This window comes from Schistocerca americana, chromosome X (genome assembly GCF_021461395.2).
Source record: "Schistocerca americana isolate TAMUIC-IGC-003095 chromosome X, iqSchAmer2.1, whole genome shotgun sequence".
Taxonomy (NCBI): Eukaryota; Metazoa; Arthropoda; class Insecta; order Orthoptera; family Acrididae; genus Schistocerca; species Schistocerca americana.
In genome coordinates, this window is record NC_060130.1 from 569,288,900 (window position 1) to 569,307,708 (window position 18,809).

Below are 18,809 nucleotides of genomic sequence, written 5' to 3' on the forward strand. Positions count from 1 at the left end.
TAGGCTGAAGGAGTAACACTGAAAGACTAAGTGCGCAATGAATTCATGAGAGGTAGTTTGCAAGTCACCTCCACACACGAATAACCCTCAAAATCAAGTCTGAGTTGGTACGGATCTGATGAGCATGCCATGGAAATGTGCGTTTCCGTGGCTATGTAGAGGAGACGGAGGGGAAGACCCCAAACATGCAGAGGGACGAACTGACCAAGCGATGTGGAGAAACGAAGATTTAGTGAAGGTGATACCTGCCATCGGGATGGATGGCGCTGTACGATTTGGAAAGTCGTCAGTGAGTAAGAGGGAAAGGCGAGGCAAAGAAAGAAGATTCTATATCTAGTCTTTGCGAATCATTTGAAACCTAATTTTCTATTGTAAAAATAAAATTACTTCTGATAATGTGTAACGGAATATGTTTAGGACTAGCATATCTTTAAGGTTGAATTTTTTATTAATTCATTGTTATGAGAATTCATTGTGATACTCGAAACAGAAAGAACTGCAAGACAGTGAATAGGGTGTTTCACTGTCATCTGAATTCAAGGTTCTGTGGAGTACGGTTGCTCGGTGTCTCTTGCAATCAGTTCCTGAAGTCTCAGTGGAAACCGTTGTAGTTCGGGAATAAGCCTGGTGCGATTGCGCTGTATACAGCGCAGCAAGTGTTTCACACATTTTACCAACAGGAATAATAGAAAGACGCCCAGGCCACATGCGAGAATGACGGAAATTATTTGATGGATATATAGGTGTATAGAAAAATGTCCATGGTTATCATCTTCAGGTGGATTTGCTGTTGTTATGACTGACAATGACACGTTTACGTTGCTTCTTCTGGTGGTGACGTCGACCTGGCCCGGCAGTAGCAGTGATGTGGCGTCATGCTCCTCCATTGAGCGTAAGGCGCCGGTGGTTTGCACCAGTGCCTCTGGCGCCGTTGTCGAGGTGTCATCTGGGTTCCGTGGTCGTACATTCCTACAGAAAAATGAAAAGACAATGTGACAATCACTTTTAGAGTTAAAACTTGATGTGCTTTTGGCCAATGGTTTGGGAATGTGGTAGAGGCATCTTGGGGTACCTGGACATTTTGCTGCTCATGTAAGATGTGGTCTGCCGTGACTGGTCAGAGCAGGTAATATACCTTAGCCTCTGAGATAACCTGACTTCAATACTCAGGATATTTCTGTCTTGTGTCATCTCAAATATGAAGTATATTCCACTCTAGCTCATTAGGTAGAAGAACTGGGGCAATATTTTACTGCAGGGATGAATGCTGAGTAGTATCAAAATGCGAGAAGAGTCTTGTAACACTTTCTTTAACACGTTAGCCCGAACAGCAAATCGTAGAATGTAGATGCTGAAGTATAAGGTGGGCCATAGGTGGTGCATAAGACCAATTACGTTGGAACTTAATCGAAAAGCTTACGTTTCATATAAATTCGTCCTAACTAGATTTGCTGGTGTTCACCCTCATATGATTAGCAACTGCGAATATTAACCATCGCTTCATAGAAAATTTATTTATTTATGTAATTTGTTATCAATCATCCATATCAATTTTACAACACTAGAGGCAAACTAATAATATGCAACATCCCTCACTCAGTCTAACTTTGGCACAGGAATGGGTGAAATACTGAGCTATAGAACTCATTGTCAGTCTACCGATGAACGTAAGATGTTTCATAGACATAAAGTATATATCCAGACTGTGAGCGTACAAGCTGTGGGGTGAGATTAGAGCGGCAGTTTCCCGTCACAGAGCACGTGGCTGGCGGTTGCTATGGGGAAATGGTGAGCTGCTAGCGTTACGCGGCCTTTGAAAAACCCGAGCAGACGCTACGCAGCGGCGCATATGCCCGTGTTTGCACGCTTGGAGAAATTTATATGCCAGAGAAAAGTTGAAAAAAAAACAAAACTAAGAGTGACACGGAGGTGCGAGTTGGCACTCGCGGACAGAAGCATATGTAAAGGTAAATTATCTACACGCGCCATAAAAGTATGTAGTAGGTTAAAAGTTACTGTAGTCTAAGAAATGCCGGCCGAGGTGGCCGATCGGTTCTCGGCACTACATTCTGAAACCGCATGACCGTTACGGTCGCAGGTTCAAATACTACCTCGGGCATGGGTGTGTGTTGTCCTTAGGTTAGTTAGGTTTAAGTAGTTCTAAGTTCTAGGGGACTGATGACCTCAGAAGTGAAGTCCCATAGTGCTCAGCGCCATTTGAACCAGTCTAAAAAATTGTAAATTTATGAAAGATCAAAGCTAATATATCGGGAGTGCTTTGGTCGATTAATGTGAACAAAGTGTCTACAGTTGTTGATAGTAGAGCTCCATCGAGCAATCATAGCCGATTTAGCATAGTGTGTACCATTCTGAATGAGGGTTCGGAATATGGAATTCTGACTGAGAGAAACTGTGTTTTGGTAATAAATAAATTTAAAGAGACAAAACAAGCGGCAGCATTTTAAAGTTTCAAGAGGTGTGAGCTGGCACCCTATGACGAAAAATGTAGCCGAACATTGAGACTAGCCACATCTCTGGGCCACTCAGTTAAGCTGAGTGTAAGGATATTTTCGTGTCATAGCACTTGGGTGTTCGAGCCAAACTATTCAAACTTCAATGTGTAGTGCCCAATACAGTCGGAATATGGGGGCTCGTCTGGGATTGTCTTAACTGAACAGGCTCGGTAGGCAGGGCAGGATTGCGTTTGAAAGTGGAGAAGATTGGGAGAAACGTTTTGCCTTTTGCTGAGCAGTACGCTCAGTCCGACGTTGACCACCAAACCGGGAAGTGAAGCCCCGGTGGCCGCCAAACATCGACGCGCCGACTTTGCCGCCGCACTCTGGAGCTGCGCGCGTTTCCGCCGCCAACGTGGAACACGTTCCGCGCTACACCGCATTGCACCTCATCTCACCGCACTGCAGCCGACAGAATCAGGTATCAGTCGTCACGCAGCAGCAGTCTCAACACAGAGAAGTGTTGGTAGCAGGTACGTTACTCTCTCAGTTCTCTATCTCACAGGCAGTTTAGCAATGGAGTCCAAGTTCAGCGAGATGATGATAAAGAAGTATGCTAGTGATGCTGAGTCTACAGGGTGTGGGATTCAGCCTCATAGCCCACATTGACAGGGGGAAGAAGCAGAAGGTAGTGTAGTGCCTATGCTTAGATCATTAATTATCCGAACGGTGGAATTCAGATCTGATGTAAAACTGATATGGGGGATTTCAAGACTGAATTAAAAACGGATATGGGGGATATGGAAAGTTCTTTGGAGGCAAAAATCAGAGAATTAAACGATTTATCAGAAATAATTTGAGGAGATAGAAGGGAATTCGAATGCTAAAATTGATGCAGTTGCTTTTGAATTAGTGGGTAGAATAGATTCAGGCAGGCAGTTGTGTGACACAAGGAATGATGAGACAAGGCAAGATCTCATTGATGTGAATCAGAAGACTGTTGCTAGTTGTGTTAAAACCAGAACTCTATTATTAGGTCAGCTGGCAGGGACAGCTACCGACCTAAGAAAGGAAGTTGGAAATTTGGCTGCTGTTACTGTAAAGAGTAATGCAGAAATTGAACAAGTTAACAAGTTCAAGTGGCTCTGAGCACTAAAGGAATTAACTTCTAAGGTCATCAGTCCCCTAGAACGTAGAACTACTTAAACCTAACCAACCTAAGGACCTCACACACATCTACGCCCGAGGCAGGATTCGAACCTGCGACCGTAGCGGTCGCGCGGTTCCAGACTGCAACACGGCAACAGTAGATTAAGTAATATAGAATAATGTGGGGCTAATGGAAGTATGGGAAGTATGGGGTGGCCTATGGTACATGTACTCAGTGGTAAGACTTTTCAGGGGAAAGCAAGTAGCATGCTGTAGATTTTCTGGCAGCATTCAAAGATTGTTTTATTGATGGTATGATTTAAAACAGGAAAATCAAAATGGTAAAAAGATTGTTGGAGGGTTCTGCTCAGACTGGGGCAAATAAATGTAGTGAACAATTTAAATCATGTAGTAATTTGAACAGAGGTTTCTACATAGGTATTGGAGCCAAGGAAAACAATGCGGATTACAGAATGACTTTTTGAATGGGCCAGTTTACAGAGGAGGTAGGCACACTATGAGAGAATTTTGTCAGGAGGAATTAAGATAGTTGGTATATGTGAATAGGCGGTTTGGAATTTTGACTGAGAATTCTACTCTAAGGAGAAGGTTACGCATAATGTACAGTGGGACCTGATACATTGTTCAACGGATTATGTAGAAAATTTCCTGGATTTTATTGAGAGGATGGGTCAGGCAGTGTGCTACAAGCCAAACTTAGGGGGTAATACCTCAGGGAATAATCCCTCTCCATTAGAGGGAAGAAAGTTGGGGTAATAACCACCATAATTCAAGCAGGAGTGAAAGCAGAGATAGAATTCAAAATGAAACTTGGAGGGATAACAGGGAAAGATTTAATGACGTGAAGTCCAGAGAGGTGCATGGGGAAATGGAAACAGGAATGATCATAGGCCAATGCAAGAACAGAGAGATGAGAGAGGAGAAATTAATGGAAGGGGACCCCAGAGGGAAAATTCTTTAAACTGAGATATGTTCCAAACAGGGTCCAATTTGGGACAATAAACTATGCAGGAAATAGGAGCATGTGATGGGAAAAGAATTGTGGGAGAAATAATGGTGGATCTTCTAATAGCTCTCAGCAAAGTAATGGGAGGTATTTTAATGAAAGCAAAAGAAGTGGAACAAGGGAAGAGAAAGTACAGAATAAGAATTACAGGCAAACTAAGGGGAGTTGATGATGTTAAAAATAAACAAGTGTGGGAAGAAAGGATTTGTGGAATGGAGGCAATTATTGGTAATGATGAAATGTTAGGAGGCTGGTTTAATCAGTATGATAAGAGGAGGGCCTTTAGAAGTTAAAATAATAGCAAATGTAGGAATCACGAGGGAGAAATAAATGTTGGCGGTTTGTTAAATAAAAGGGACCAAAATGTGGGGGATAATTATTCAAATAGTACTGGCTTGGCACTTATGTTATGTAGTGAGAATGTATCAGCTGTGCAACCTGTGGGAGAAAATGTGTACTGTGATGCTGAGAGTGAGTATGTGAATTACAGCAGACATAGCTATGTGCTGAATGCAATGGAACTTTTACCAGTGGTAAGAGGTATAAATTACATGGAGGCCACAGTGCCTGATTCAAATGTTGTTGTACATGGAGATATACAATAAGCTGTGTGTTCCATCAGTGTGAGTGTATTAAATAGTGAGGAGGCAGTAGATCGTGTATCAGATGTTGTCATGGGTAATAGTGTTGATATGCTGTACAAGGCTGCAGAATGTGTTGTTAATGTATGTGGAGGCACTCACTCCAGTAGTGATAGGGAATTTACCAGTGAGCAGGCTGTAGTTCCTGTAACCAATGAACGAGCAGTAGTTGTGGGTGAAGCTTTTAATGTGCAGAATGGAGCTGCAGGTGTTCATATTGTGATTGAAGACATTTTGAGGAACCTGAGGATGTGGTTCACGCAGTGAAGCACTGGCTCCGCTATCTGGTCAAGGATTGGTACCGACAGCGCATAAACGCTGTTGTTTCGCGCTGGAGGAAGGCCACAGAGAGGGATGGAGATTACGTGGAAAAATAGTGGGTGTATATAAAACACCATTTTTTCATGTGTGTAACTCTAATTATGTTGATTAACGAATTGTATCTGAATATGCCGGCCTATACCACTTTCTTTGGCGCTTCAGTATAAATGTTTTTCTGTGACTCTTCATTATGAAAAACGCGAAGTCACATGTTGGTACCACCAGTGAAAGATATATGTGCTTTTGTACTCGAAATAGCCTTGCTAGGTTAATAGACATATTGCCTAACAAAGGAAAGGAAGTCCACTGTACCTCTCTTTTAGGATGCTCGATTGTAGACGAAGAATTCAGGTTCAGTTTCTTTTGTCAGGACAGCTTCTGGACTAATGAAATACTGCAGCCGTTTCTACTTGTTATAAATTCTAAGTTATTCAGTTCTTTACTGATGGCAGCTTCATTGAGAGGCAGACCAAGGATGAGTTTAATCATGAAGCTGAAAAAACTCAGTTTATAATGCCTTGCATAGCAGGATGAAGCTTGTATGATTGAATCGCTAGTGGCTGCTTTCCGTAGACATGAAAAATTCCTTGACTTTTAATCACCACTAATTGGAGATCTAAGTAATTAAGTTTAGCCGAGTCATCTATGTATTGGCAAGTTACTGCTTTACAGAAGAGTGGTCCCTGAAAAGAATTAATATGTTGTCAACGTATAGTTTGTAAACCAAAATTTTCTTGCCCAAGGTTGAACGGAAACATCGGGCAATAGAACCCCGAGGCAATTGCCCTGTGCTAAATCGTCGTCTGGTTTCTACAGAAATTTTTGAAAGAGAAATAATTCTGAGAAGTAAGAACTTTAGGCAACGTAATAGTTTCTGTGACTGACAGGCATTGGGATTTTTCAGCTTCTTGTTAACCTAATTGCATTTTGCCAATGCATTCGCACCGTGATCAGTTCCTATAATCCGAAATTGCCTGCCACAGACTAAATGCCTCATCGAAATTTGAAACTAAAAACATCCGCTAACAAGGCTGCAGTTTTATCTCTAAGTCTTAGTAATTATTGCAGTGTACAGTGGACATACCCACAGCCATGAACTTCACAGTGGTTTTCTGAATACATATATACAGGGTGTTCCAGAAATGTTGGGACTAACTTCGAGAGCTTGTAAAGGCTGTCTTGAGGACCAAATCGAGGACTGGAACCCGTGTCGAGAAACGTCATCCGATGACGCTGCAGATCCTCGAAGATCACAGTCGTCAGAGACTGCCACTAAGCCACCCCTTCGGCGCAAATGACGCTGACGGGCTGTTGGCGGAACGTCTCACTGTATTGTTTGTTATTCAGTGATCGCGACGGACTGCTACGATCGCCAGTGAAGAAGATGGAGCTATCCGCTGCGTAGGAAGCCCTTGACCTTCTCTCCTATGAATGGGATGATCTGTTGCGCTGATGACGTTGCCGGACACGTATTCTTATCCTCGACTGGTTCCACACGGCAAATTTTAAAGTCCTTGCAATCTGTCGCAAGATTTTTGGAATACCTTGTAGATGTAGGTCCACATTACGATCAATTGCGCCTGTCGTCAGGGCCAAAGAGTGTGCGATACGATGCTACAGATGTGAACGTAATTCAGTTCGTCGTTGGCATACATGACTAAGGTATTAGAAGACATCGAATATTGTCCTTAATCTTTTGGACAAACTGGTTGAGTTCCAACTATTGGCACTGATTCTGCCGAATCTCAAAAATAGACAAATGTGTTTTCGTTAATGCTGCAACTGAAAGTAGTCATACTATATAGGAACTGGGAGGAATATCTCAAAAATGGCTCAAATGGCTCTAAGCACCATGGGACCACATCTGAGGTCATCAGTCCCCTAGACTTAGAACTACTTAAACCTAACTATCCTAAGGGCATCACACACATCCATGCCCGAGGCAGGGTTCGAACCTGCGACCGTACCAGCAGCGCGGTTCCGGACTGAAGCGCCTAGAACCACTCGGCCACAGCGGCCGGCAAGAATATTTCAGCGCCTTCTCTGTCATCATGGGTAAACTTTCTCACAGTACATGTGACGGCATTATTTATACATGGCTTTCTTGAATGAAAGTAAGTACTGGGTCATTGATTGGTGTCATCATGAGGATACTCACTTTGAAACGTCATCTGTGGACCGGTAACCTGGGAAGTCATCAAAAAATGGAGCGTTATCATCAACGATAAGGCGCTGTTGTGTTCCTTGGGATGCTGTAACAAAATAAAAAAATACGTTTCTGGCATTTCTAGCACTATTATATTTTGCAGATTAGTAGAGCTATCTTTGTAGAAGGAAATTTGCCTTTACCTGATATTTTGGCGAAGCTGTACATACACAGTGAACAGACATCGTGCTCGATAAGTGAAAAATTATTTAATGTGGAAGAAATCACCCGCATCTCTGCGTAGATAATTACAGTGGGCATCATGTTAAGGATCTGAGAAAAATGAGGTGCAACGAACAATTTTGGAGGATGGCATATACTTTCATAGTGTCAGTTGACATATGGTTGAATTCCTTACCTTGAAATTCCACTCTGGGGAAAACTACAGTGAACATAAACTACAAACACTGCTCTTTACTTAATATCACTCGGACATCTAGCTATCTGTTAACGTACTCAGTACAATGAATGACAAATTTGCATAGTTCTTTGTGCGACTTAGGCCTTTTTCTATATGTGGAGTGATTGAGAGTCCTTATTGTATGCGACAGCAAGTAGCGATGAGAATAAACTTCAGGAAAGCATTGTGGATAGCGAGTTCGTAATATGTATGTCAGTTTCATGTTCAAAATACATGGATGTACCGTAACATTTGGGGGATATTTCGAATATTCGTTGTAATTCACTTCTACTACTGAATTCATCTACTCTGCTTGTCACTTTATTGGATGAAGAAAGTAAAATCTGTACTAGTGTTTTTTCGTCGCGTTTATATACCTGCCAAGTAAAGCAAAGTACTCACTATTGAAATTAGTGACTTCATATGACATCAGATTAACGAACAGAAAAAAGAACTTTAGATAAATATTAAGTCTGCCATGAAACACTGAATTAAGCGTTTCCACATAGTTTTCGGGTAAGTTAAGTGACCTCAGAGCAGTAAATGAAAAAAAATTTGTTTCATTTTTACTTCATTAAAATCTATATAGTCTCCCAAAACTTCTGATGTACAAGAGGCAGTTCAAAAAAAAAAAAAAAAAAAAAAAAAAAGAAGAGAAGAGAAAGAGAGAGAGACATCAGGGCCGTCGAGTTGCTTCGGAAGAAGAGGTGCACGCCTTGGGTACAGTCATGGTTCCATACGCAGCCGCATACGTTTTTCTATGAGGGCACTGACCGTTCTGTCTCACACAGGATAAATGTATTAAAAACTAAAGCGATTCCTTTCGAAAAAATAAACAGTTACTTACTTTTTCCATCTGTATCTGTTCCATTTTCATTTATATTATCTATTAGAGTGAACAGTTTATAACTGGTCTCACCGTCATTGTCTTACGCAATTACATTGTCACTTTGCCTTGTCATGAATGACACTGACTCCTGTGGCTAGTCTTATTTTGGTAACTATCTGCTCTAGAAAGCTGTGTGGTTTTCGTTGCTTTGTAGCAAACAGCTTACACATCGTTACTCTTTGCTCTTAAACTTACACTGCCGTAAAATTCAAATACTCAGTCTACGGTCCGGCCAGTGTGGCCGTGCGGTTCTAGGCGCTTCAGTTTGGAACCGCGTGACCGCTACGGTCGCAGGTTCGAATCCTGCCTCGGGCATGGATGTGTGTGATGTCCTTAGGTTAGTTAGGTTTAAGTAGTTCTAAGTTCTAGGGGACTGATACCCGCAGAAGTTAAGTCCCATAGTGCTCAGAGCCATTTGAACTCAGTCTACGGAAGTGGCACACCAAACTTATACGCAGAGGGCGGTAACGTTTCTAACATGTGGGGGCCTTGGAAAGCGGTGTGGCCGACTTGGTGCGACCAGCGCAGTGTTATGCAGCTACATTCTCTAATAAAAAGTATCCGATCAAGGAACATTAATATGGGGTGTGCTCACCCTTCGCCTTTATGATGGCTTCAACTCTGCCTGGGACACTTTCAGTGAGGTGATTAAATGAGTGTGGAGCAATGGTAGCCCATTCTTCCTCGAGAACCGAAACCGTGGAACGTAGTGATATGAGACCCTGGTCTCTGGAGAGAAGTCGACGGCATAACTCTTCCCAAAGGTGTTCCATTGGGTTCAGGATGGGATTATGAGTAGGTCAGTCCATGTCAGGAGGAGTATTGTCGAGGAACCATTTCATCACAGATGCTGCTTCATGACAAAAGATGGTTCAAATGGCTCTGAGCACTGGGGGCCTTAACATCTGAGGTCATCATTCCCCCAGAACTTAGAACTACTTGAACCTAACTAACCTAAGGACAATACATACATCCATGCCCGAGGCAGCATTCGAACCTGTGACCGTAGCGGTCGGTAGGTTCCAGACTGAAGCGCCTAGAACCGCTTGACCACAGAGACTGGCATGTGTTTTCATGCTGATACAAGCAATAATTGTCTCCGAACTGTTTCTCTACTGTACGCATTATACAGTGCTGTAAATTATGGTCAGCTGCTTCCACATTTAGTATTTTCTTAAGAACAATAAGTGACTACACCCTAAACACGAAAAACACCATTGTACCGTAACACTACTTCCTCTGTACTTCACTGTTGCCAATATTCACTGTGGGAGGAAACGTACGCCAGACGTTCGACGAACCCATTGCACTGCCACAGGGTATTACGTGATTCATTACATCAAATCACTCGTTTCAGTTATCCACTGTCTACTGGCGTCGCTCGTAACGTCACCAAAAACGTCGCTTAACACTCACTACAGATATGTGTGGCTTATGAGGGGTTGCTGGACCATTGTTTCCCATCCTTTTTTATACCCTACTCACAACCACTGTACTACACGGACTGCTGTCAGCACTTTGGATCTCATGAATGTTTCGTTCCATGTATTTAATACGATTCCTCACAAACACCCTCTGCAATGCTCAACAGTCCCTGTCTGTCACTATACAAGGTTTACCGGGCCTTAGTTTAATTGCGATTGTTCCTTTCCTTTTCTGCTTCACATTCAAAGCATCAACAGGCGACATGGGAAGCTTTGGAAGTGTTGAAGTGTCCTTGATGGATCTGTTACTCAGGTGACATCCAGTCAGTAGTGTTTCGGCCTAACGACAGGCACCGGCACGTAGACGAAGAACGCAAGAGCAGAAGAGGCTGTGAGATGGCGTCAGCCAACAGCCCGCTAACTAGGACTGCACGACGACAGGTGCGGCCTCAATGCGAAGAGAATATAAGAGCCGATCCTGCCAGACTCGGTGGTCAGTAAAGCGACAGTACAAGACGGACCCTAGTAGAAGCTACGCCTTAGAAGAGAGCACTGCGATAGCCGTTAATAGTGATCCACAAACTGTGTGACAAACTTGCATGAACATTGCGTAAAGCAAATGACACTGATTGTTTGCATGTCGCCCATCGCTTGCGACACGTTCTCGCAAATCCAGAGTTAAGTATTCTCAATCTTGTTTAATGTATTAAAAATTATTAATGTGATTTGTTTGAATTTTTGTAAAGCTGTCCGAGAAGCCAGTATCCTTTAGGTACCCTGTAAGAGACGAGTGGGCAGGACCCCACAACTAGTCCACGTTTGAAGTGACTGAGCTGTCCTCGCCGACTCACCCTGCTGTTGCTGCTCTTCTAATGACTATACAATACTCCCGGCTTCTTCCATACTGGTGGTCCGCCTCTTGTGACATCTAGTAGTCAATACCGCGTTACACATGGCTGTCTGGATCAGATAGTGTATGAATATAGCACGAGTCGTCAGGTCAATTGTACGAAAGGAGGTTTAGTGTATGTCTGCAAAAGGAGGACGTGCTCTAAGTAAAGTATAGTCACAGGTCACGCGATTACCGGTAGCAGTGAAAGTTATCGCCACCTGTAAAGGACTGAATTTCAAAACACGTACTTGAACTGATCCTCTGACTCAGCTGTTGCTGGTCCGCGAAAACAGACATTAATCATTTGATTGGAGACTCTGTTTTCATATTTTTCGCCAAAGAACCTCTAATCGCGTTATCAAATCATACATCTGCAAGGGATTCGTGGTGAGCGACAGCCGATTCGTGAATTCTGCAATGTATTACTCGAGTATTAGGATACAGTTTGTTGTTTGGCCTTCATAGAGTTGCTAATGCAAATATCCTGATTCGTTCGGATAGATATTTTACCACTCAACGCTACAGTAGCTATGTTTATTGACTCAAGCAGTTTCTTTTCCATAACTCTGTCCTGGTGTGATACTCCAGCAGCATAATTCCCGACGTCAGGTCACTCAGATTATTCAAGTACTAGCCAGTTAAAAGTAGACTCTACTTCAATGTCGATCTCAAATTTACTTGAGAAGTAAACATGTGTATGACTTGTTTAGGCTTAGTCTTCATGCCTAAAAGAGTATGATCCTTCCGTCTGTAAGCAACGCAATGTACTACACCGAATAATGTCCTAAAACAATAAGATGTATATTTAGCATCGCTGGTAGTGGGATATTTAGCTCTCTCAAATGTATTGGTTTCTGATCAAGATACTCTACCCAATTAAAGCGTTTACTGCAGCAGCTAATCAGTATTCTCACTGGTTAGTAACAGACAGAATTAGAACTGGTGTTCAAATGGTTCAAATGGCTCTAGGCAATATGGGACTTATCATCTGAGGTCATCAGTCGACTAGTGTCTGGAAATAAATGTAGTAGAATAAAAAGCAATAATAAAGCCACTGAAATTAATACCTCTGCACGCTCTGCTCCTCCTTTGCCATGATGGATCGAGAAAGCATTCAGAGATATACGTGGACGATTACTTCAAAATCTCAGTGTGCTTCAGAGTTCTATCATTGCACCTAGCGTAATTCATAAGTATACTAGGTGCTAGAAATGACCACTTGAAATTGATATTTATCTAGGAAATAAACCAAAATGCCGGCTAACTTCCATCGGCTAGAATCGTACAACATCCAGATTTGTGGGGGAACCGTATGTGACTGGTTCTATGCTAGACTACATAAAAACGTAAGGGCAAACATACTGGCCGTCAAGGTTCTTGTTAACGACGTCTGATCGCTACAGGAGAAGAACGTCGCACTGGGCACCAAGCACATCGTAACCTATACACATCTGTTCCTATTATCCGAGAATAAGTAATGGATTCTCGGCAACATTCTGTTTCTTCCTACGGCTTTAGCCGGAAATTATCTGCAGCCGAGAAGGAAACTGCTGTCTACTACGTGAGCTGTCGTAAACACTACAGAATATACGGCGGCTTTAGGATTGGTGCCGTCGGCAGGAAGCATGGACAGCCGATGAATGGCACTGAATTATGTTCAGCCATGAACCATGTTCTGCACTGCCCTTGACGATCCCGCATATGGCAGCGACTTGAGGAGATGTCTCATTCTTACATTGTTTTGGAGCGGCACAGCGGTGTTACTGCTGGCGTCATGGTGTGAGGAGCCTTCAGGTATTACCTCAGGTCACAGATGGAAGGCTGCAAATGATTGAGGAAATTCTGATGGCTCAACGGTACACTATTTATATCCTGCGTCGCCATGCGTTGCATCTTATGCGACAGTATTGTGGCGTCATTTTGCAATTTGCATCCACACATGGTACCTACCTCTATGAACAGTCTGCGTGATGATGAGGTACCCTTGCGGCCTACAAGACCCCTACACCTGTATCCAATAAAACATGTGTGAGAGCAGCTAAGGCGTTAACTCCGTCCCTGTACCAGTATCGAGAATATCAAGGACCACCTGCAACAGCCGTGGGTCTCCTTCCCCCAGGAGGTGATAGAACGGCTTTATGAAACACTTCCAAGACTAACCATGGTGTTCACCCAGGGCAGAGAGGGTGCAGCATCATACTGAAATGTGGCTTCATATTACCAAGTTTTATCTGAACCTGACTCTGTTTCTTAATCGCTGAAATCACAACACATACCCTTTCAACACGTGAAGTATCATTTCGTTTGTTCCCCCGCATCTGCGCGCTTAACCTTTTTTGTTACACAGTGTTTTCCACCTCTCTCTAGTGCAAGGAATGACTAATTCGCGTGTTCGTGTCCGGCAGCTACGGTGTCGTGTATGAAAGATGAATTCAAACGACAGGTAGTTTAGTAACACCGAGGAGACGCTGAACTCAGATTCCCGTCCGCTCATGTACATTTGAGTTTTCCATGGTGCCTGCATATCGTAGATGAATAGAAGGCTGGGTTCTTTGAAAAGGCTGTATAATACTTCTTGTCCCAGCCATGTTCAGTCCGACCTTATTCCCCTGATTTAATTATCTCTTCGTAGATAGGATGGTGATTCCTTTCTCTAAACGATTGCATTGCAGAATGATAAAGTTATGTGTCTGTTGATTATATCGATTATACGACGCCAGTGAAATGAAAAGTGGACTATACTTGCACATTGTTACTGAACAGTTATTCTCGCAAATTTAATATCTATAACCGTAGAGAGGTGCATCCCAGTGCAGATATGACGAACAGTATCTTTATTCTACAAAGATGGCAAGGATGTAATAAACTAATTATCTTGTGGTCGATTTCTTGCCAATGTAAAATAATAGTCTCGAATGTATTTCAGACGAGCGCCAGAAAGGAGAGAGTACAGAAAGAGGCGGTTGGTACGTAACCAGTTGTTCAAGTCCTAACACTCAAGAATCTAGTTACAATGTATCATATTTTCTTACAATACTAATCTGGTAAGGGTTGTGCTGTGGTAAACTGGTTGAAATTAAATTCAACATCCTCACTATTTCTGGAAGTTATGAAATATATGAGAGAATTTAACGAATCTTCGACATAAAAATCATTTGTGTTAGAGAAAGTGGAAGGACACACGTAGCGGTGTTGTTGAAACAACAATATCAGCTTTCTCCGGGAGAGATTTAGAGTCGTGACAAGTATCCAAATCAAATTCAGACTCCTTGCAATATATCCTTCTAAGCAGGACTTCAAATAGAACGGTGAAAATTAAATATTAAAGCTGAGAAAGAGTTTAGTCATGTTGTAAAGATACTTACCGGTGAAAAGAAGAAATGCAACGACCCAATGGGAGGCGTCCATTTCAGCTGGCAATTCCTTCGCTGCGTTCACGTATGCACTGCTGGGCAACTGACAACCGACTAACCTTTATTCTCTGTATTCACTGGCTAATGGAGAGCAGCTGACTCACTGTCGATTTGCCGCAACTTCCGTAGTGGAGGGCAGCAGTCCTCACTCCAGAGCTTATCACGTCCTCCCCAAGTTGATGTGACCGTGACTCATGAAGTGAAGTCCACAGAACTGTTAATCAAGTGCCTAAGGACTCGGCTGAATGTGTTACAGGCTATATTTTTCTTTCATTTTAATGAATCTAAGAAACACCAGAGGGCATATGTAACGTTTCCATTTCGGTTGGTTCTATTTTTCAAAGATTCGTTCAACAATTATTTAATTTTTATATATGCCTATTTCGATACATATTTCATCCATGTTTGTATGCTGAAACTGTAAACGCTTCGTAAATAGTCACTAAATTGTAGAGCATACTGAAAATATCTTTAGAAGGCCTTGAGTGATGATCAGCTGACAATCTAGCCATCAAGTTCAGCAGCATTGCTTTTAGCACACCAAAGATGTAAGAAATTAAAAAAAATAGTGTATATTGTTTCCCATACACTGAGCTAGGTAGAGTTGGGACTCGCATTCGGGAGGACGACGCTTCAAACTCGTTCGGGCCATCCAGATTTAGCTTCTTCGCAATACCCTAAATCGCTATAGGCAAGTGCCGGGATGGTTCCCCTGAAAGTACACGCCTGATTTCCTTCCACATCCTGGACACAATGCGTGCTTATGCTCCATGTCTAATGAGCACTGTGTCGACGGGACGTTATAGCCAACTATCATTCCTTCAGTAATATTACCAGTCAGCAGTTTCAGAAAACACATGAAACAAAGCTAACGACCTGTCAGATAGAAGGTCATGATAATTTATAGCTCTTAGGTTTAGGCTCTGCAGAGTTCTAAGACTGTCTCTGTCTTCGGACTCATTTCCACATGAAATTCGCACTGTAGAGCAGTGAACCGTAGAATAATGGTTGCAAACATAAAAACTTTAACAGGATAGCAACTTACTCATCTATTAAGACAGATCGGTGGTGGTTTAAAACTGAAGAGGAAGATTTTCAAAATCTAACAGTTATCAGGTACCATATTATATCATTTATTAGGTAAATTTTATTCAAGGTACCGAAAAACTATGAGCGGCATGTAGATCGAAAGTTTTTTCTGAACTAGAAATTATGTATGAGAAACACTACCAAATACAGTTAACAAATAAAATAAATAGAAGAAACCAAATGTCTACAAAAGACGGTTACAAAATAAAAATGGCAAAGCACTAGACTGCAAAAAAGTACAATAGCGCAATCGTTGCAGTCCAGGAAATATAGCGGTTTTCAGAACTTTTAAAAATGGTACAATTATCTCTTTTCCACGCGGTCGGTTAAAAATGAAAAAAGTCATTACTGGGATCGTCAAAATTTGCTATGGGTGATATTTATACTCGCCTATTCGTAAGTTCCTTATTTTAACCACCAACAGATACATTTCCATATTCGACTGTGTTCTATAAAAGTGATTTCAGATTCCAGATAAATCGCACAATTAAAATTAACGTTTCTTACAGCCAGAGACCTGTATTTACTCACTTCTTGATAACAGTTTCCCTCACTCGGGCTTCTTTGAAAGTAAATACGTTTCTAATTTCTTTAACATAAGCACAAAAGGAACTTCCCATTAATACCGTACGACACGTGTCACAATGTTAATGATACATATTCAATACAAGGAGTAAACAGCTGATTTTTGTAGAAGAGAGACGTTTTCAATCGAATTATTAAAATTTACGTCGCAAAGACTGCAATAAATTGCTGTTCCTGTCCTGTTGTTAACAGAATAAAACAATGCGACCATAAAAACACTCTAGAAAGCGGCGCAAGACTCACGCTCACGCCATGCCCTCAGGCCCACTGACTTTTATGTCTTCAGAGTGTTGGAATGAAAAAGAAATTTCCCCCTTTCACATTACGCCATTGACAGTGAATTATACAATTATTACTTCATTTGTATAACCACTCTCTTGATGTTGTACAAAAACAATTTTATTTTTTATTTATTAAGGTGGCAGTGGTTTTTCTTGTACTGGTAAGGTACTATTAGTATAGATGTACCGATATAAGTACCGGGGCTAGGTAGACAGACAACTTGCTTTACAATGCGAGATACTCAGATAACAGTACAGATAAGTCACTACGGATGCTGCCTACATTGTTACCAGGCTTCAAATGACATCACCATGCAACGTAGTCACATTTCTCCGCTACCCCTGCAACCCTCTAACATCATAGGCCAAATGCACTATTTGTAATCTGGCGGACGCTTAAATAGTTGACTGGAAATTTATTATCATCGTGTTGAAAGTAATATACTGTTGACACCATTTCTCGCTTCCCTTTTTCCAGTTCTTTTGATTATGCCAGTTTTCTTCTTGTGGTCATCTGGCATCCATTGCGTCCCAGACATCTCGACTACAGCTTATCAACGCTTTCTTCTTTCCCATGAGAGTCCACTGCCACACTTTCTGCGGCAACTGGGTGTCATCCAACATGTCTAGATGTCCATACCATTTTATGCCTATCATCTCTATGGTGTCTGTTATTGATTTATAGACACCTGTAGCCTCTCATTTGTTATTTCGTACATGGTCCAGAGACGCCACAATTTCGTCTCCAAAACTTCATACCTAATGCAAGCAACTTAATTCTCTGGTGCTTGTTTATTGCCCATAGTTCTGCTGTGTTCGTAGCAATGTTTTCAACAGTCTAACGATATATCACCCGTTTCAGTTATTCCATAGGACCGACTTAAGCTGTCCTACGACGCTTTTGCCCTGCACTATTTTATTATTTACGTTATCTTCATTCTTTTCCACTAGATAATGTCATAACACACAGGCACTAAGAGGACTTACATTACCCTGATTTTCCTGACTTTAACACTCAGATCCTATGTAGAACTGTCACCAGTCATCAGATATTCGGTTTCTGTCATGCTTGTTTGAGACCTCACCTTTCAATCTCCCCTCTTAACTTCCAAAGCATGTATTGAGCATCATTCTGATCTCTTGCTTCGATGACCTCGTCACCAGCGAAGAGAAGTCTGTACAAGATTTCACGACCGTCAGGGAATATTATGAGTCCACATTTCTTCCTCCAGGCTTTAAGTGCTTCCAGCACATAGATTTCAAACAGTGTCGGTGTTATCACATACCCTTGGCCTCTCGGCATAGGTTTTTTATAACAGGAAACTCCGATGACAGTGAATTTCCTACTTTGACGGGGCTGACACAGTTTGTATAGATGTTTAACTGCTTTGATAGAAATTGTTGAGACGCCACAATTGTTCATACTTGCCCACAGATTGTTTAGTGATACCTTATAATAGGCCATGTGCTAATCCACGAACACTCCATTACTCTGGAAACCTTCTTCTCTATTGTATACCATAATGCGAATTCAGTACGTGAGCACCTGGAGTAGAGCATCTCTGTTCTTCATATATTATCGCCCTCAACCCTACTCTTTCTTTTCAGATTCCCCAGTATAATCGCACTACTGATGGCATCGTACTTATGCCGCAGTAATTTCCACAGTCCTGTCTATTCCACCTCTTATAGACTGAAGTAATAATATTTTTTTTCCGTAGCTTAGGTACCTGATCCCCTTCCAAACACTTGTTACATAAATGGGCCTAGGTCGAAGCAGTTAAACACTTCTCTACAAACTGTGTGAGATCCATCAAAAAGAAATTCAGTTTCATCGGAATTTCCTGTTACAAAACGGCTATGCCAAGAGACCAAGGGTGTGCTATAGCACCGGCACTGTATAAATCTATGTGCAGGAAGCACTTAAAGCCTGGACGAAAAAATGTGGACTCACGAGATTCGCTGTGGATGATGAAATCTTCGCTGGTGACGACATCATCGTAACAAGGGACCAGGATGGTACAGAGTACATGCTTCAG

General features: G+C 42.0%; 1 protein-coding gene across 1 annotated transcript; it reads right to left on the minus strand.

Moving 5' to 3' along the window:
- Positions 1–536: 536 nt before the first annotated feature.
- On the minus strand, positions 537–14,864 carry LOC124556177. The gene is made up of 4 exons (XM_047130174.1): positions 14,768–14,864; positions 7,750–7,843; positions 819–969; positions 537–638 (listed from the first exon to the last, which is right to left on the minus strand). The coding sequence occupies exons 1-4, from the start codon at positions 14,808–14,810 to the stop codon at positions 537–539; spliced, it is 390 nt and encodes a 129-aa protein (XP_046986130.1). The 5' UTR covers positions 14,811–14,864.
- Positions 14,865–18,809: the final 3,945 nt, after the last annotated feature.